The 21566-nt window shown below is 42.2% G+C and overlaps 1 protein-coding gene across 1 annotated transcript in view; it reads left to right on the forward strand.

Moving 5' to 3' along the window:
• The window catches only part of Oatp26F (Organic anion transporting polypeptide 26F), a 717049-nt gene that overhangs the window by 529138 nt on the left and 166345 nt on the right, over positions 1 to 21566 (forward strand). Inside the window, exon 6 of the mRNA XM_068228964.1 lies at positions 13726 to 13828. Coding sequence (XP_068085065.1) covers positions 13726 to 13828 — 103 coding nt within the window. The remainder of the gene's footprint in view (positions 1 to 13725; positions 13829 to 21566) is intronic.

A 21566-nucleotide genomic window follows, 5' to 3' on the forward strand; every position in this document is an offset into this window, starting at 1 on the left:
AGATCTTCCTCTTCAAAAACACTCGCATCACAATTTTCTCCTTTCAGTATTTCACTATCTTGCACATAATTTGATACTTCTTGTTTTTTCAAACGCTAGTTTCATTTTTCATTCTTTCTCTTTTCAGATATTGTTCAAATATTTGTATTTTATAGAGAAAAGATGTTCAAGACTGATGATTATTCAGATTGAGAATGGACAGTAAACAAATAGTCGAAAAAATTTTGAAGTTGCAAAAAAAAGCCATTAAGACCTAAATGAAGGCTAAAAGAGGAGCTATAAGACAAAAATTACGCCGGAAAGGTAAAAAAAGACTAATAAAACCCACCATTAGTCGGTGTTACCCAATCTGGAGTGAGTGAAGTGACGGTCGCGAGTCTGTGACGATTCATTCATTCGGAGAAAGTCCGTCTGACGAGGTTATATTGTGTTCCAGCCATTATCCCATGTATTTGAATCTATTATTATGTTATTGTTATTATTATTATGTTGGGTAAGCCTCCGTGGCTCAGAGGGTAGCGCGTCGGCCTCTCACCGCTGGGTTCCGTGCTTCAAATCCCGGTCACTCCATGTGAGATTTGTGCTGGACAAAGCAGAGGCGGGACAGGTTTTTCTGCGGGTACTCCGGTTTTCCCTGTCATCTTTCATTCCAGCAACACTCTCCACTATCATTTCATTTCATCTGTCAATCAATCATTGCCCCGGAGGAGTGCGACAGGCTTCGGTAGCCGGCACAGTTCCTATCCTCGCCGCAGGATGGGGGCTTCATTCATTCCATCCCTGACCCGATCACTGACTGGAAAACAGGTTGTAGGTTTTCATCATCATTATTATGATGTTGAGCCTCGTCTTCGGACACTCGAGGATGAAAAGTATTTTTCCTCAACTTCCCAGCCCTACTAATAACATTATCTCTGGGGGAGAGACGGGGTGGTTCGTGAGCAGCCTCACGTTCCTATGTGAATCGCTAAATTAGCTAGTATTCACTAGGCTCTAACCGGCTGTTAGCACGTCCGGTGGGAGCTACTACCCCTATTAATCCATAGTATTACTGTTATCATGAGTAGCCTTGCGATTTTCTGGTTTCCACCAAATATCTGGTAATCACCAAGCTCGACCTCGCAGTTAACACTGACCGGAGGGCCCACTATTCCTATTAGTTTTTTTTTGTTATTATTGTAATTTTATTATTTTATTATTATTGTTTTTAGGAGAGTATACGAAGTTGAAGGAATATACCTAGGTTGGGCAATGTTATTTTTCTCTATTAAGGATCATCAAGGTAGAAAAAACTGTAGATCTGGAGAAAAATAATAATGTATAAACATATATGTACTAATAACATTATATTCATTACTCGCATTTCACATAACCTGATAGAGTACTGCTGTATGTTCAGTCCGTCAGCGATTCCGCTGGTGGGATCCTCAACAGCTCTGCCATCAGCTGTCATAGATGGACTAGGCATCACTGAAGAGGCGTACTAGGGAAATGAGGAGTGAGGTAGTTTCCCGTTGCTTTCTTTACTTGTTACTGAAACAATATTCAAGATATTTTTATTCTTGGATGTGATTGTTAATTGGAAGAATATAAACATAAAGTTCTCACTCATTGTCTCCTCAAAACCTAGCACTGCTTATAGGTCCATTTCTTGTTCACCGCCACAGTTGTACGATATGACAGCGATGGTCCTTGCTGTCAGGCTATCGTTGTCAAGCTGTCCTAGAGAGCTGGCAGCGTGACAGACATTCTCAAACTGTTTTTACTGCGACAGCGGCTGTCCCCATGTATATACAGCTTCGGTCTTTCCAGTTTCTATCGAGACTGAAAAAGACAGGTCGTGTCCTTCTGGCAGCAAGTATTGTAGAGAATTGACTAGCATTCAGTAATATTATATGATAATAATCCTAACATCTATTTCGATTTATGCAAGCTTACTAATCCTTCCGCTCTAATTTTAACTGTAATTTTGCCATTCTTACAAGATATCTTTCAAGAATAGAAGAGACCGAGAACACTATTATTCAGTTACTAACATAACCAAAACAAACCAAAATAACCAAGTGTTGTAGTAACATAATAATAATAATAATAATAATATGCCTCGCTCCAACAAATACGCATCGGAAGGAAGTGATCTGTCTCCTACATATTCAATAGTAAATTTAATTACATTACTGACTGGAAAACCCATGAGCACATGTACGCCACTTACCGGTGTATTGAAACTCCTGTTTTTACCTTCCTCTTTCTTCGTGAATAGGAAAAGCTACACTCAGGCACTCGCAGGTATTCACCATTCTGCCACATAGTAGTTTGCCGAAAAATTGATGTGAAATGTGCATAAAACAACATACACCAAAACTGCACGTAACGCAGTAACGTTCATGTTTAGAGTGGATCTGTAGTGACGGAAGATGGCGGCGGCCGCAATCCTCCGGCTTCACTGGCACCATTACTACGAAATAGAGCGCTGCCTGTCTATTTACTATATGTCCGTGGTTATAATGTAACTTTTCTCGCGTTTTTTTTGTTTAATTTGCTGTTGCCATTTAAGATTCTGACCATCTCTCCAGCACATCAAGCAAGTCACACAGTTCCTTTGCCAATGGTCCTATACATTTTTAGAGCCAACTCCGTTGTGTAAGGTTGGCATCTCTGCCTCTTGCCCGTAGTTTAGGTGATCGAACCCCGGCTCAACCAACGATTTTAGTGCTGGATTGAGGAATAGAATAGCGTTCATGAATTCAACCACTGACGTGAGAGACAGCGGGCCCAGTCAAGATGGACCCACTGTGCGTGAGGGTGATGAAATACATCCACGGTATCTCCTTTCTGTCGTGGATGGCGACTAAAAGGTGACCGAGAGGCTGTCACCTTGCGAGCGTGGACTGGTATCCACGGGAACCCCAGCCGAGTCTGGCATTGCATCCACTTATATTTGGCATGCTCCTCACTTTCACATTTTCTGTCCGGCCTTCCTTGGCCAGTTCTTGTTCTTTTCCGAACCCGACGGTGTTAGGTTTGAGAAATCTAGGGAGTCCTTCATATTTACGCCCTTCATGTCCCTTCTCTTTCTTTGTATAATATCTTCATGTTTCCAAGTTTCCCTTCTGATTGGTGTTAAGAGAATATGGTTGCCCAGTTGCACCACCTTATTAGCATCTGGAAACTCAGAATAATCTGGAAGTGGAAACTACGACAATCTTCTGCCCGCCTATACAAAGAGCGAACAAGACGAGACAGAGTCACCGAGAGAGCTGACCGTGCGGCTAGGGACGCGCAGCTGTGAGCTTGCATCCATGAGATAGCGGGTTCGAACCCCACTGTCGGCAGTCCTGAAGATGGTTTTCCATGTTCAGGCTGTACATTAATTAAGGCCACGGTCGCTTCCTTCCCATTCCTAGCCCTTTCCTATCCCATCGTCTCCATAAGACCTATCTGTGTCGGTGCGACGTAAAACAGATTGTTAAAAATATACGGACTGAGTCAGTCTTGAGTGAGTCGGTTTTACGCCCATCTCGAGTGAGTGAGCAGATGGTCGCGAGTCTGTGACGATTCATTCGTTCGGAGAGAGTTCATCAGACGAGGTTATATTGGGTTCCAGCCATTAGCCCTTGTATTTGAATATATTATTATTATTATTATTATTATTGTTACCGTGTTTTTGTGGTAGTTAAGCATGAAAGAAGGTGCTGGGTGGTGAATAGGTCTCAAGCTACTAAAGAGAAATTAGATTTTAAAATTTAACTAGGTTATATTTTCTTTTCAAAAACAAAGCAATAACAGACATGGCAGGTACAATGTAGCAAAACAAGGGGAGTTACAATATTTACAGGTTTTGGGCTTCACGCCCTGACTTCAGCGATCAGCTCAGTTTTACCACAAACACAGGTTTTAACAGAGGGGCAGAAAACCCCATTCATCCCTAGGAGCCCCTGGCTCCGAATTACACAGAAAAGCCTCCACGAGGCATATGACACTCCATTTTCAAAAGAGCGATCCGCTCTTAAAATTTAAGCCTCTCAAAGGCCACACCAAACTCTACCTTCAAGCTGTCCTTTAAGGACTTATTCACAGGGGTAAAATACCCAACCTACAGAGGTTTATTACATGAAAAGAAGGTTGATTACATGACCTCTAAAATACAACTTGAGAGGAGGCGAACTTGCACTCCTAATACACTTTGCTTAAGACCTACTTGGCACTAGGCCGTTAATACAAGGGCTAATCCCATCCTACAGAGGTGACTTAATGGCAATTTACATTACATTACGGGTGAATTGGTTGAGAAAAATAAGTTCACCTCAAGACGATGTGAGTGGGAGCTCGAGAAGGTTAGCACTCTCTATCCCATAATGTAGTTTTACAAGAGAATAGGAGAAAAGAGTAGTTACATTTTAGGAAAAGGTTACATGATGGAAAACGCTTCGAACCCGCCGCGAGAGTTAAACTGCCTACCTAGCAAGAAAAGAAGATATTAATAGGCCATTACCTGGTAGTAGATCGCTGCCGAGGAAAGAGGCGCTTCCCGCCTCCTGCTATGTACTTAATACACTGAAAGGTGGAACAGAAGTGGCCCGGAGACCCCAAAATCAGCAGTTTATAACCTCTCGCGGAAGATTCTAGGCGTTAGGGGAAATAAAACACCCTCCCTCAAAGTTTTTATTGGGTAGGACCCCGCAACAGATACAAGTTGGGGGAAGATACCCCTGATTTGCCAGAAATTCATTGAAGAAATTCGTGATTGGATACATTCAAAGCAAGGGGAAGAAAGGGGTAAATATTGCCAACTTAAACAATGATAGAAATAAATTTAACAAAGAACGAACTCCTGAAATTAAATTTTCTCCAACAAAATAGTTCTTTGACTCCGCACTAGGTTGCACTATTGTTGATCTTCAGTAGTGTCCTCTAGAAGAGAAAGTTCACACTTCTTACTTCAAGCGAAACAAAAACACATCAAAAGTGACACAGTTCAAAAACTCAAAATTTTCCAGGTAGTGACATCTTCTGAGAAAGTAGAGAATTAATAGAATAGATAAAGTTCAACCTTCCTCCAGAAGAGGAGTTTCAACAGGCGCAACTTTTAAATAAACGGTGTAGAGGTGTACCGCCCGGTACAGACCTCCCCCCCCAAAAGTTCCTCCAAGGGGTAACACAGAAGAACATAAACGTTTGTTTGAAAATAAGTTCCAAGTTTTGATGTTGATATTAAGATAACTTGCAGAAGTTTTTGAGAAATTTCTTAATTCAGTTCCAAAATTTTGTTGTTGCAGGTGAATGAAAGTCTTTAGGTTTGTAGAATTTGAATTTCTGAAGATAAACTTTTAATGCTTAAAAGTGATGAAAAGTTTTGCAATGTCCACCAAATATTGTTGCTGAATTCCCAAGAGTAGTTATTGCTTAGGGTGACAGTCCATATAGTTGATGTAGATTGAGTCGGATGGCCAAACCGGCCGTTGCAGCTTGCGTCCAACGGAGGCCGCTCGGACCCCTTAAGTACCCTGAGATACCGCTCGCCCGCACTATGAGGGGAGCAGAGGTGTTGAAGTACGCCGCGCCCGCGGTGAACAGATACAGGCTGCGGGCATGTAGTAGGTCGTGCGCCGCACATCAGCCTTGGCCGGGAGGAGAGCTCCGGTTCGCCGTGCACATGTCGTCATCGCTGGAGAGGAGGGGGCCCATCCCCCTCCCCAGTTGTTGCACGGCGCTGCGCGGCTGCGGGGGCACTGAAACATTAAAGCTAGGCGGCAGAATTGTGTTGGACCATCGTCTTCATTGAGGGTACAGGCATTATGGAGAGGTGGAGGGGCCAGCGGCGTGTAGATATCCATTGCATTAAATATTTTCAAGCCACAGTGTGTATAGCAGGAGACGGGAGCGTGGTAATGGCCGTGGTAAGGACAGAATGGCAGTTTAACAAATCGAGGGAGGTGTACAAAAATACTTAAAAAAATAATAGAAGGAGCAGAAAGCCTTAAGAGTGAAACTCAAAAAAAAAAAATATAACCTTCATATCCTTTCAAAATAATATGAAGCAAGTTAACACAGAAATTACACCGGTTTCACCTGGGACAGGTGAACTCTAAATATCCTCTCGGTGGCTGGATTACTTAACAATAAAGTAACCGGCGTAAGGAAATCGAGAATGATACAAGGCCCATGAAATCTGGGGGCAAGCTTGCCCGCGGGAACAAAATTTTTGACCATAACCTGGTCACCTACCTTCAAAGGGGTGGGTCTCCGTCCACGATCATACCTTTCCCTAACCTTTTCATGAGACACTTTAAGATTGGCTTTAGCCTTCTTCCAAAGATCTTTGATGTTGTCCGGATCTATTGTCTCGGGCAGAATGTCACTCAGAGACCAGAGGTTAGAGAGCGGCGAGTTGGGAACAAACTTGAACATCAAAGAAGCTGGAGTAAACTTGTGAGATTCATGAACCGCCGAATTCAAAGCAAAAGCTAACCAATGCAGGGACGTGTCCCACCTGGAGGGGTCTTCATGATGATAAGCAATGAGAGCGGACCTGAGATTACGGTTAACTCGTTCAGCCAGAGATGGTTGCGGGTAATAAGCAGAAGTAGTTACATGAGAGATGGACAAGTCAAAACAGAATTTACGAAACAGATTTGATGTAAAAGCTTTAGCATTATCAGATACAATGTATTGGCACGGACCAAAAGAAGCGAAAATAGAATTTAGGCAAGTAATGGTGGACTGAGCGGTAGCCAGCTTAGTCGGAAATAACCAAGAAAATCTGGTAAAACCATCTACGCATACAAAGATAAACTTGTTGGCATTACCCTTTGACTGGGGGAAGGGTCCCACATAATCGATATACAGGCGTTCCATGGGGCGCGACGCTTGATGAGAAGACAAAAGGCCTACTTTAGTGGACATGGTGGGTTTACTGATCAAACAAGATTTACAAGCTTTTACAAGTTCCCGAATTTCACCGTCCATACCTTTCCAGATGAACATTTCACGAATCTTTTCACGAGTTTTAAAGATACCCAGGTGCCCCCCCAATGGGGTCTCATGATAGTATTTGAAGATCATAGGTACAAGAACCGCTGGAACAACAACTTTCATCAACTTATCATGCCTCGAAGGGCAACATAGAACACCATTCCTCAGAACATAAGGGACAGCTTGTTCCCCAGAAGAAAGGGTTTCCATTATAGGAGCCAGCGTCGGATCTTCACGTTGGTATTTTTCAATATCCCTAAAAAGCATGGGAGCATCTGTTAAGATGGCATTAACACCAGATAGTATGGACTCAGAAGGTGATGAACTATCGACCGGTTCGTGGGTTTCGACGTCGTTATGAAACATACGGCTGAGTCCATCAGCAACAACATTTTCGGTACCTCTGATATGCCTGACATCGAATTGGAAGGCGGAAATACGGATGGCCCAACGGGCTATACGACCTGTACGACGCGGCCTACCTAAGACCCAGCTTAAGGCTTGATTATCTGTCTCCAGATCGAATTTGACGTGTTCCAGATAGAGACGGAACTTTTCTAAGGCGAATAAGACTGCCAAACCTTCAAGCTCATATATGGAGTACTTTGCTTCTTGAGCTGACAATGTCCTAGACGCATAGGCGATGGGTCGCCTCCCTAGTTCAGTCTCTTGAAGAAGAACTGCAGCTACTGCTGACGACGATGCGTCGGTTTGGACGATGAATTTCTTCGAGAAATCAGGCATAGCAAGAACAGGGGCATTACAGAGAGCTAATTTCAGATCTTCAAAAGCGGCTTGTTGAGAAGGTCCCCACTCGAATTTGATGCCTTTCCTACGAAGAAGGTTTAAGGGCGCCGCTCTATTAGCAAAGTTAGGAATGAACTTCCTGAAGAAATTCACCATACCAATGAACCTGGCGATACCTTTGATGTCCTTGGGAGGTTTAAAATCACGGATGGCCTGTGTTCTAGAATGATCGACTGCTACTCCATCGGGTGACACAATATGCCCTAGGAATGACATAGAGGGCTTAGCAAAGGCAACCTTGGACAACTTAACAGTTAACCCAGCCTTACGAAGGCGATCGAGAACTTCTCGCAGATGATCCAGATGTTCTTCAAAGGTCTCTGAAAATACGACGACATCATCTAAGTAGTGATATAAGTACTCAAATTTGATGTCGGAAAAGACCCTATCTAGTAGCCTAGTGAGCACATCTGCCCCCGTGGGGAGCCCGAAAGGCACGCGGTTGTATTCGTATAAATTCCAGTCCGTGGCAAACGCTGTAAGGTGTTTAGACTCTTCGGCAAGGGGAATTTGATTATAGGCCTGATTCAAGTCCAAGATAGTGAAGAACTTGGCCTTACGAAACCATGAAAAACAAGAATGAAGGTCGGGAAGGGGCACAGATTGTAACACCACCTTCCGATTGAGAGCCCTGTAATCAATGACAGGCCTGAAGCCTCCTTGGGGTTTCGGGACTAGAAAAATAGGCGAAGAATACGCTGACTTAGAGGGCCTAATAATACCATCCTTCAACATCTGATCGATGATTTCTTTCAGAGCCTTCATTTTAGGTGGAGATAGCCTATACGGTGGAAAACGAACAGGAATCGAATCCGTGACCTCAATTTTGTATTCAATAAGGTCAGTAACACCAAGAGTATCAGAGAACACCTCGGGAAACGACTGACACAGTTTGCGAATACTATCAGCCTGCTCCTCAGGTAGATGTCTAAGGTCTAACAACATCTCATCCTGGGTAGGCGAAATAGATGAACATGATACAGAATTACACTTTAATAGTGGGATTTTATAACTAGAAGCAAATTTGAATGTGCACGACCTAGACCGGAGATCGAGCACAAGACCAGTGTGAGAAATAAAGTCAGCTCCCAATATGATGGGGCAAGACAAGTGCTTAGCCACAAACAGTTTAATTTTCCAGGTAAATTTAAAAATACGAATTTTGACCAGTAAGGAACCTAGAATTTCTAATGGAGAAGAATTAGCCGAAACGTATTGAACAGGAGAAGAGACATAGTCAGGGGAGTTTACAAACAGATTTCAATTTAGAATACCAATCAGCCGAAATAATGGAACAAACGCTGCCTGAATCTAAGAGAGCTGTTATAGGCTCGTTATTCAACTCAATCCTAAGAAAAGGAACCGGTGCGGGGGTATCCGCCGCAATCCTAAGACACTCTCTGGGGCATTCAAAAAAAGAATTTGAAGATTGCTCATTCCCTGAATTCTCGACCCTTTTGCCCGGGGCTGAGCCTTGGAAAGCAGAATTAGTCGACTCAGCCGAAGCCGCTAGTCACTTTTTATTATTGGCATGGGTGGAATTTGCACCAGAGCAGGAGGGGGTGCTATTTGAGTTTGGGCAATTCTTGGCGATATGTGAGAAGGCCCCACACTTAAAACAGCCTTGTGATGACCCTGCTCCATTCCTTGTCCCACTTGATTTGATCAGAGGACACTTATTCCGCAGATGGTCAGGCGACCCGCAAGCATAACATTTACGGGGATTGACTGGTCGGCGAGGTGGAGGCCGAGTGTTACTAAAGGAAGGCGGGGGTTCTTTCGCGACACGCAAAGAATCGGCGTATCTAACTCCTTCCGCTGAAACGGCCAATGCTTCAAGTTCAGAGAAAGTTTGCGGGCACACCGCGAAACACAAATATGACCTATAGGGAGGTGAAATTCCCTCTACAATAGCCTGTACAATTTGATCTTCAGGAAAATGAAGGGCAAACACCCTAGTATAAAACTTAATGTCCTGTATGAAATCAGCCAAGTTTTCATCCAACCTCTGTACTCGATAATAGTATTTCTGAATCAGAGATGACCTCGCGCGGGCAGGAATGAAATTTGCAAGCAAGTGTGCGTGAAAATCTTCAATAGATGACTGTTCAGCAATGGCTCTTACTATTTTATCTGAGAGAACACCAATAGCATACGGATAGATCATTTGCAAAATCTGACAAGGGGAAAGAGAAAACACAAGGGCGTGATCCTGAAATTCCACTAGAAATCTTAAAAATGAAATTACTTCACTGGTGGTGTTGACAGAAAACTTAGAGATACCTCTTAGCAACATTGCCAATGGATGAGGCAAGCTGCTAAACCCGGGCGACATAGTAGGTAAAGGTTTCAATGGCAAGGAAGTTAATTCAGCACGTACATTGTTCAACGATGTGCGGCGTTCAGACTCGTTGTCCAATGGGGCAGAGATAGTTTGAGCAGCAACGGTTATCCTATTGCCTTCTCCCTTAGCAGGTTCTTCCTCACTACTTACATTCACAACGGTGGGCTGATCAGATTTGGGAGGAACTTCCCCAGTTAACAATTGAGTGACTTTACTAGACAATTCAGAGATAGTTTCAAGGAGCGTATTAGCTTGCTTCCTCTGAACGTCATTCACCTTCAGAGACAACAGATCATTAACTCTATTTGAAAAGTGATATAGCCTGCCTTGCACACGCTTAATTTGATTAGGAGACGGATCGTTTTCATCAAAAAAGCTGACTACAGATGCTAGCCCAGTAATATTCTCGACAATCGTGGAAAGAGAGTCATCAATTTCTTTCTCTCCCAAATTGGGGATGGAAATGGGCAAATCAAGGGACTCTCTAAGCTTGTTAGTGTCTATTGCAACCGTGCCTCCAGATTGAACGTTTCTGATAGTTAACTCATATATCAACTCCTCTTTGCGCAAATAGTTAAGGAGGAGAACATCGCGAGGGCCGGGCATGATGACAGAACAATTTTGAAAAACTCAAAAAATTCCAGCAACTGAGACAATTGTTAGAGTTCGAATCAAAGCAATGTTTAGCCGTCAAGAGGGGCAAAATTGAGACCCATTCAACCACGCTCTGCTACCACTTGTTACCGTGTTTTTGTGGTAGTTAAGCATGAAAGAAGGTGCTGGGTGGTGAATAGGTCTCAAGCTACTAAAGAGAAATTAGATTTTAAAATTTAACTAGGTTATATTTTCTTTTCAAAAACAAAGCAATAACAGACATGGCAGGTACAATGTAGCAAAACAAGGGGAGTTACAATATTTACAGGTTTTGGGCTTCACGCCCTGACTTCAGCGATCAGCTCAGTTTTACCACAAACACAGGTTTTAACAGAGGGGCAGAAAACCCCATTCATCCCTAGGAGCCCCTGGCTCCGAATTACACAGAAAAGCCTCCACGAGGCATATGACACTCCATTTTCAAAAGAGCGATCCGCTCTTAAAATTTAAGCCTCTCAAAGGCCACACCAAACTCTACCTTCAAGCTGTCCTTTAAGGACGTATTCACAGGGGTAAAATACCCAACCTACAGAGGTTTATTACATGAAAAGAAGGTTGATTACATGACCTCTAAAATACAACTTGAGAGGAGGCGAACTTGCACTCCTAATACACTTTGCTTAAGACCTACTTGGCACTAGGCCGTTAATACAAGGGCTAATCCCATCCTACAGAGGTGACTTAATGGCAATTTACATTACATTACGGGTGAATTGGTTGAGAAAAATAAGTTCACCTCAAGACGATGTGAGTGGGAACTCGAGAAGGTTAGCACTCTCTATCCCATAATGTAGTTTTACAAGAGAATAGGAGAAAAGAGTAGTTACATTTTAGGAAAAGGTTACATGATGGAAAACGCTTCGAACCCGCCGCGAGAGTTAAACTGCCTACCTAGCAAGAAAAGAAGATATTAATAGGCCATTACCTGGTAGTAGATCGCTGCCGAGGAAAGAGGCGCTTCCCGCCTCCTGCTATGTACTTAATACACTGAAAGGTGGAACAGAAGTGGCCCGGAGACCCCAAAATCAGCAGTTTATAACCTCTCGCGGAAGATTCTAGGCGTTAGGGGAAATAAAACACCCTCCCTCAAAGTTTTTATTGGGTAGGACCCCGCAACAGATACAAGTTGGGGGAAGATACCCCTGATTTGCCAGAAATTCATTGAAGAAATTCGTGATTGGATACATTCAAAGCAAGGGGAAGAAAGGGGTAAATATTGCCAACTTAAACAATGATAGAAATAAATTTAACAAAGAACGAACTCCTGAAATTAAATTTTCTCCAACAAAATAGTTCTTTGACTCCGCACTAGGTTGCACTATTGTTGATCTTCAGTAGTGTCCTCTAGAAGAGAAAGTTCACACTTCTTACTTCAAGCGAAACAAAAACACATCAAAAGTGACACAGTTCAAAAACTCAAAATTTTCCAGGTAGTGACATCTTCTGAGAAAGTAGAGAATTAATAGAATAGATAAAGTTCAACCTTCCTCCAGAAGAGGAGTTTCAACAGGCGCAACTTTTAAATAAACGGTGTAGAGGTGTACCGCCCGGTACAATTATTATTATTATTATTATTATTATTATTATTATTATTATTACAAGTGAATGGACCACTAAGGATCACGCTACAACTGCATTTCTTTCTCTTCGTGCGGAGTTTTCTCTGTGTCCAATACTCCTTCATGTGTTCGCTGGCCTGCTTCCGTTGTTCATCTGTCCAGGCTCTTCCGGTCTTCCTAGTTCTTCCTGCGGCTTGAACACCTTCTAAATTCTTCAGAGTGTTCCTAAACGTATTCCTTTCTAACAGTTGGTCTTCCAAGATGCTTAACCTTTCCATATCCTTCTTCGTTTCCTTTATCCATGCTGTAGTGGTCTTTTTTCTCCAGAAGTAATCAAATATCTGTTTGGTAAGTCTGTTTGCGTTAATTCTGTACAGATGTCCAAGAAACGCCAGCTTCCTTTTCTTCATGGTCTCTGAGATTCTTTCCACCTTCTGGTAAACTTCTTTGTTACTCCGAAGTTTCCATCCGCTTTCAGTTTGGACAGCTGCCATAATTTTTCTGAGGATTCTTCTTTCCAGGACCTCTAGCTTCTCCAGCTTGTAGTTCATGGACAGGCATTCACTGGCATACAGGCATTCTGTTTTGACCACGGTGTTGTAATGTTTTAATTTTGAAATTATTATTATTATTATTATTATTATTATTATTATTATTATTATTATTATTATTATTATTATTATTATTATTATTATTATTATTATTTATTCACCGTGGCCATCAAGGAGCACGTTAAGTCTTGCTATATTTGGCAGTGAACTTTGTTTCCTGTTAAACCTAGAATTTCCTCATTCTTCGTGAGTGAAAGTGCTTTTGTTCCACCGTCCAAGGGACATCGTGACTGTTTTTTCTGTTGTTCGCCTTTGTTTAGTTCGTTCGTCACTATCTATTTCGGAAGAGGTCTCTGCCAAAGGCGTCTTTGGATTTAATTTGTAGCGTTTGAAGGTCCTCTTTAGTGTGTCTAAATCAAGAGATGGTGGTTTTATTTATTTATTTATTTATTTATTTATTTATTTATTTATTTATTTATTTATTTATTTATTTATTTATTTATTTATTTTAACAATCTATTTTACGTCGCACTAACACAGATATGTTTTAAGGAGACGATGGGACAGGAAGGGGCAAGGAGTGGGAAGAAAGTGGTTGTGGCATTAATTAAGGTACAGCCTCAGTGTTTGCCTGATGTGAAAACGGGAAACCACGGAAAGGGATATTTGGAACGGCCGACAGTGGGGTTCGAAACCAGTATGTCCCGAATGCAAGCTCACAGCTGCGCGCCTTTAACCCCACGGCCATCTCATAAAGACTACGGACACGCTCCTTGTAAGCAGCTCTGTCATGAGTGTGCTAAGTTACTGGAGTACTGATTGTTTCTTGTTACAGGTATCTACTACACGACGGCCATCATCGGTCCAGCACTCGGCTACGTCGTGGGAGGAGAACTTCTTAAGATCTACTCTGACGTCTTCACTGTCGACACTACCGAGTGAGTACAAATTTTACAAAACACCTCAAGTGTTTTAACTTGTTTCTAGGACACTGGTTTGGATACTTTTCAGCGCCATTTACGTAGCATTTGCTAATTAAGTACTTCAGATGGGAATAACCTTAAATGCTGAAGTGCTGACTTTTAAATCTGGCCTAGTTTCGAATCTCGTTAAATGCTTCATTGGAATATTTAAGTAAAAAATTCGAACGGGACTGTGTCTTAGATCTGACGTGTTATACATACGGCGTGATAGGTAGAGCCGTTGCGATATTATCGATATTAGTAAATAGCGCCACTTTTCTATCGATATTCGATATTTTGTTTCGATAGATTTATGGTATCGATACTATGTTATGACGTTACCCATATCGAAAATCGTTAAGAAGAAAATAAGAATAGTGGTATTAATCGAACAATGAGTAGAAACGTATAATTAAGGGTAAATTTCATAAGTAGTATATTACCGTAAAGGAAAGGCTTCAAGTATATTAATATCGAGAAAGGGTAGTCATCGATTAGAAGCTGCAGTCGCTTAGGTGCGGCCAGTATCCAGTATTCGGGAGATAGTGGGTTCGAACCCCACTGTCGGCTTACCTGCAGATGGTTTCCCATGGTTTCCCATTTTCTCACCAGGCTGTACCTTAATGAAGATCACGGCCGCTTCCTTCCGACGCCTAGCCCTTTCCTGTCCGATCGTCGCCATAAGACCTATCTGTGTTGGCGCGACGTAAAGCAATTTGTGGAAAGAAAAAATCATAAGGATTTTTTTGTCATATTATACGCCATCCATTCAGTTATCTCTGTTCTGTGTGTGTATCCTGTTCATCTTGTACACATTTTTTACTTTGCGGGTAAATCTCAATTATTCATAACATAAATGTTTCTGTGTTGGTATTTTCTCGTGAAGGTTGTTTTCAGTACGGAGAATGGCTCCTCCAACTAGTAGGCTAGAGGGTGTATGTGCTTGAAGAAAAAAAAAAAAAGAAACAGTCACAGAGTGTAATGAGTGTTCTAAACATGTCAAGTTCAGTGGAAATACAACGAAGTTTTGACCACCATTTTACACATACCAGGTGTATGCATACTTTTTTTACCGGGTTTTGTCGTAAAGAAAACACGTACTTTTCAAGGGAAATACATTTTTTGTTTATTGAAAATATTGACCGTCGGCTTCTACACACTTCGCCTACCTTTTAGGTGAGTTATGAATACCATGCCAGAAAAACTGCTTGTCTTTTGCGGCAAACCATTCGTCGAACCATTTCCCAACTTCCTCGAAATTGCTCAAGTGCTGCTCTGCGAGCGCGTGCCCCATTGATGCGAAGAGGTGATAGTCAGATGGTGCCAGGTCGGGGCAGTACGGCGGGTTCGGAAGGATGTCCCATCCAAGCGATTTCAAGTGTCTTTCACTGGTTTTGCTGTGTGAGATGGTGCATTGTCGTGTAACAAAATCACTTTGCCATGCCTTCTCTCCCATCCCGATCGTCTTTCGATCAATGCGTGATTTAAATTAATCATTTTTTGGCGATAGCGTTGTGCATTAACGGTTTCGCCGGGCTTCAAAGAGTTCATAATACACAATACCACTCTGGTCCCACCAGACACAGAGCATGATGTTCTTACCACGTTTGAATTGTCAAAACCATGTCTCACATGTTCTAATCGACGGAGCACATTCATCATATGTTTCTACCAGCAAACGATGACTTTCCACAGTCTTTTTCTTTTGATTAAATAAGAAAAGCAATGCGTGCCGCAAATGTTCTTTTTCAGGCACAAACGTCGACGTGGTCACTGAAAGACACAACACAGACGCTAGCAGTAGCGGCGATCGGGAATTATAAGTGCGGGGGCAAAATAATATACAGACAACAAACAGTAGGTACCCGGGGTTGGGGGGTTCAGGGAGGCGTATATACATCAGAACTAAAATAAAGGGTCCGTCTCTGTAGTGTAGTGGTTAGCGTGATTAGCTGCCACCCCCGGAGGTCCGGGTTCGTTTCCCGGCTCTGCCACGAAATTTTTAAATTGGTACGAGGACTGGAACGGGGTCCACTCAGCCTCGGGAAGTCAACTGAGTAGAGGTGGGTTCGATTCCCACCTCAGCCATCCTAGAAGTGGTTTTCCGTGTTTTCCCACTTCTCCTCCAGGCAAATGCCGGGATGGTACCTAACTTAAGGCCACGGCCCATCCAATCTTCCCATCTCTCCACAAGGCCCCTGTTCAGCATAGCAGGTGAGGCCGCCTGGGCGAGGTACTGGTCATTCTCCCCAGTTGTATCCCCGACTCAAAGTCTGAAGCTCCAGGATACTGCCCTTGAGGCGGTAGAGGTGGGGATCCCTCGCTGAGTCCGAGGGAAAAACCGACCTTGGAGCGTAAACAGATTACGAACGAACTAAAATAAAGGCTACAAAATGGTAAGTTTTTTAATGCTCTCTCAGCGAGCTTCCTTCCTTCGACAGAGAGGTAACGATTGACAGTTTAACAACTTAAGTGCGTCAATAATAGTTTGCTGAGATTTCGATTCAGTACTGTACAATAAAACTTTCACGAAAGGAACAATATTTCACATTTGTTAAGCTGCCTCTGTGGATCAGTGGTAGAGTGTCGGCCTCCGGATCCCAAGATAGCGGGTTAAAACCCGGCAGAGGTAGTCAGATTTTTGAAGGACGGAAAAAATGTCCATTCGACACTCCATGTCGTACAATGTCGGCATGTAAAAGACTTCTGGTGACACATTTGGTGTTTACCCGACAAAATTAATTAAATCTCAGCCGTAGGCGCCCAAGAGAGTTTCGGTTTACTCGGTCTGCCATCTAGTGGGCCTAGAGTAAAACGGAACGTCGAAATTGACGAGCAGACAGCCAGATGGCGTCAACTTGAAATGTCTGCGCACGGTAGCTGAGACCATACGATTATTATTATTATTATTATTATTATTATTATTATTATTATTATTATTATTATTATTATTATTATTATTTCACATTTCTTAGAATTAAAAAGAAATACGGCGTGATTATACAATTAAATCATTTATTTGACTACACATTAAAAAACTAACAGACGCTAAAGAGACCGCCAGACAGGCGAATGCGCGTGAATCTTACCTCAGTGTCCATAATCTTAGAAACTTATAACCTACAAAGAGAACACTCCACTCATCTCAGTCACTTTCCAATAAAGTCGCTTTCTACCATAAAAACTACAGCTATATTTTTATGAAACCAAACCCCATGGCGCAACAACCCCGAAGGGCCATGGCCTACCAAGCGATCGCTACTCAGCCCGAAGGCCTGCAGATTACGAGGTGTCGTGTGGTCAGCACGACGGATCCTCTCGGCCGTTATTCTTGGCTTTCCATACCGGGGCCGCCATCTCACCGTCAGATAGCTCCTCAGTTGTAATCACGTAGGCTAAGTGGACCTCGAACCAGTCCTCAGATGCAGGTAAAAATCCCTGACCAGGGAGGGAATCGAACCCGGGGCCTCCGAGTAAGAGGCAGGAACGCTACCCCTACACCACGGGTAAGGCATTTTTTTATACACTGAACTTTTAAACCTGTATTGCACTAACTTATGCGATGCTAAACTGTAAACTACGCTATACTAGAGAGATAAAGACTAATATGGAAAACACTGAAGAAAAATGCGAAAGATCGCGAACCATGCCGAATATCACACACGCTGAGCGAGATACATTAACCACGTGGTGAATGTAAATACAGTATTAGAGGTGGCAACTAGGTTTCGAGATCACACTGTGCCGATATAAGTCGATATGAATGGTAGCTTGGGCAGGACGAATAGAAATGAATAGTGTGACGACTCCCTCTGAATCACATGTTAACAGACACGGTGTACATGTTCTCCGCCACCTGCAGCGCTGCTGTCGATAAAAGGGCCAAGTACGCGCGCTTTTCGTCGGCTTACTGTGGAAGTGTGCAAACAGTTTGTGGTCTTTTTCAGTAGTTTTATACATTCTCCAGTTGTATAAGTTCAAAATAGCTGGCATTAACTTTTCATGAACTGAAAAGTGAAAAAGATTATGCATTTGAGATGTAGGACGTATACTTTGACATATGCTTCAATTTACTAACGCATGTGAATATGCCTACAACTTGCAATGTCCCGGGTTGTAATTCGCGTTACAATAAACATTCGAATGATAAGCGTCAATTTTGTTTCACCCCCAAAAGATCCCACTCTATTCTCAAGGTGGTCGAAGGCTATCCCACGTCAACATCTGCCTTAAAGTGGCCTTAAAATGATAGTGCCCTTAACATAATTTTTCAGTCAGATTAGAACTATGGCAAAAGCTGGTTGTCAAAGAGAATGCCAAAATCACAAGTACAGCTCAGGAAAAAAAATTACAGCACGCTTACCTTTGATCAGCCACATTTTTTTTTTTTTTTTTTGCTACGTGCTTTAAGTCGCACCGACACAGATAGGTCTTATAGCAACGATAGGATAGGACAGGCCTAGGAGTTGGAAGGAAGCGGCCGTGGCCTTAATTAAGGTACAGCTCCAGAATTTGCCTGGTGTGAAAATGGGAAACCACGGGAAACCATCTTCAGGGCTCCCGACAGTGGGATTCGAACCCACTAACTCCTGGATGCAAGCTCACAGCCGCGTGCCCCTAACCGCACGGCCAACTAACTCGGTCCACCATTATCAAGTTGGGAAGATGAACAAATAGCTCCTTTCACCAGTTCAAAAATTAATGTCATTCATCAGTTCTGTGGGTATATTGTTAAAGATGCAAGCGAAGTGATAGGCTGTACAGCATGTATTGGTTCTATGCGAAACTATACAGAGGAGGAACCAGCAAGTCTAGACGAATATTTTAACGCATCCAACTATCTTATTTATCCATCGAGTGAATTATTATTGATGTCTTCTCATGTAGAGGAAGTTGTTGTGAGAAATATTAGTGTACAAGAAGCATATGGGGTGAAATAATTCAAGAATGTCTGGATAGTTTACCTTCAATTACTGTTTCTTATAGACTTGGGTGCTGTACTGAACATGCTCAGGACTTGGTACCAAAATTAATTTTTCATTACATACGATGCCGATTTTATTTCCGAACAAAAGAAGTACGGAAAGAAATGCAAGCTTGTACGACCGCAATACATCCCCGGAAAATGTCCAAGGTGTCCAGTTAACTGACTGATGGGGTGAAGTGCTGATAAGATTCATTAATTTGAGCATGTTAATATATAATTTAACTTTTTTATGTAAGAATTACATATGTATGACATACCGGTACGTAATACCATGTGGGTGCCTGCAGAGTTTTAATGTGTTTATATTACGCAGCATGTACACTAACAGTTGAACATGTGTTTTTTTATAGGTTATAGCTGATAATTGCAACTGAGTTTGATTTCGTGGTGTATTAATGAAATAGCTCTATACATACATACCCGTTTGACATATTCGTTAAGAAACTGACGAACCAATTTCAAAAGTAATGTCATTAAATCATTACTAATTGTAAAATATTTTCTACGAATTTGTCACATATTACTTTCAAAACAAGGAACATTATAATCTTAATTTGCACGAAACACAGATCGCACATAAACACAGTCATCGGTCAGCAAAGAGAATGCACATTCCTGAAACATAACAATAATAAACACACGGTTTTAAATAATTTATTTAAACGATAAATTCCGAATTAATTCACATCAGATCTCATTTAAAATGACATGTTCAGGGACAGCTGATCCCTGTTTACCTACACCAGCGCCGCGTAATGTAGGAACATATCAGACAGCAGAAGTCGTCACACTATGTACTTCTATTCGTCCTGGCTTGGGATTGGTTCGATGTGTATGTTTCAGCGCATAACCACCAGACAGAGCCCAAATTGGCCAAAACGTCAATTTAGAATTAAAGCAGCGCGGAGTATAGTGCTAACTGCATATAGAAACAGTTCCTTCATTCATCAAGCTTACAGACAGAATCTCCAAATCGCCAATAAAGTACAATGAATGCGTGGTTATATATTTAAATGCATTGTAGTTCTCTTTCGCATTTTATTTGGAAATGTGTCAATATTTTCCGAACGGCCTGGTTCGTGATTCATTTCTCAGTACTTTACATTGGAAGTGTGACCGGTACAAAGTGGATGCGCTTCACATAAGTCACATGTGTATGCTCGGCAAGAAATTTATGAGCGTCGTAACTTTTCGTAGCAGTCAGACGACTGTCGGGACACAGGTGTGCGCTTCTGCAGGTGCAGTACAAATATTGCTTTTTCAGAGGAATTGGCTGATCTTCTTCAGACTCCTGTTGATGGTAGATAGATTAAATCGATGGTTGTACCGTGAGTTCAGTAAGAAGTTATTAAAATGCGAACCTCAGGAACTACCCACTGTGGAGCGTGGATTGGCGACCACCTGGATACCTAGCTGAGTATAGCCTTGTTTCCGCTTATTTATAATGCCTCCTTGCTTTTCCTCCCTTGGTCTAATCTTCTGATTCAGATAGTTGAGACGTGTAGGGTCTCACTCATTCTTTCACTATTGTTGGCTTTGAATTGAAATACACTCTCCCTGAAAGCATCAGAACATCCAAATCCCTGACTTTTTTCAAAACTGGTCCTTTCCTGGAGAAAATGAAGCAGAATGTTATATCAGCTGTTACTGGAATGAATGAATTAAAGAAGTAATTATTGTGATGCGTGTGTGCTTTATGTACGCATAATTTATTTGCTCTTCGTTCATTATTTACTTATACTTATACTTACTGATTGTGCTATTTTGCTAAGTATTGTAGTACATTCAATAAGATATCTTTCTTTTTGTTCACTCTTAGATAATTCACTAGATTTGTATTAATATTAGAATTAGTTTTCATGTAGTGCTGTTGAATGTAAGAGAAAATATTCTTCTTTCTTTCTTTCTTAATCTGCTTACCCTCCAGGGTTGGTTTTTCCCTCGGACTCAGCAAGGGATCCCACCTTTACCGCCTCAAGGGCAGTGTTCTGGAGCTTCAGACTCGGGTCGGGGGATACAACTGGGGAGAATGACCAGTACCTCGCCCAAGCGAGCTCACCTGCTATGCTGAACAGGGCCTTGGTGGGGGATGGGAAGATTGGAAGGGATGGACAAGGAAGAGGGAAGGAAGCGGCCGTGGCCTTAAGTGAGGTACCATCCCGGCATTTGCCTAGAGGAGAAGTGGGAAACCACGGAAAACCACTTCCAGGATGGCTGAGGTGGGAATCGAACCCGGGCCTCCGGGGGTGGCAGCTAATCACACTAACCACTACACCACAGAGGCGGACAAGAGAAGATATTACTGCCCTAATTTCGCCACTAACAAAGACATTTGCCAAGGTTGGTAGAGTGGATTAGGTAGGCCCATTCCCGCTCACAGCGTTCTCATTGGTCGACCGCACATAACGTAGACTGGAAGGCTAGAAGAGCGCGCCTGCAAAGAGCATAAACATCGACAATTAAGCAAAATACATTCAATTATTAATAAATAATTAAAAGGAAGGCCTTTTATCAAATGGTAGGCTACTTTACATACCCCCTGCAATTTGCCATATGATATTGTCGATACATTATAGAAGAAACTCTGAGTAACTACTCCTTAAAAGCCGACTAGAACATAGGCCTACATAGAAACACTGGAACAGTTATTAGTTTAATTGTATTTTTAAATCACGTGTTGATGACGCAGAAAGTTGTTGAAGAATCTGAAGCTGCCCACTGTCGACT

This window comes from Anabrus simplex, chromosome 8 (assembly GCF_040414725.1).
Source record: "Anabrus simplex isolate iqAnaSimp1 chromosome 8, ASM4041472v1, whole genome shotgun sequence".
Taxonomy (NCBI): domain Eukaryota; kingdom Metazoa; phylum Arthropoda; class Insecta; order Orthoptera; family Tettigoniidae; genus Anabrus; species Anabrus simplex.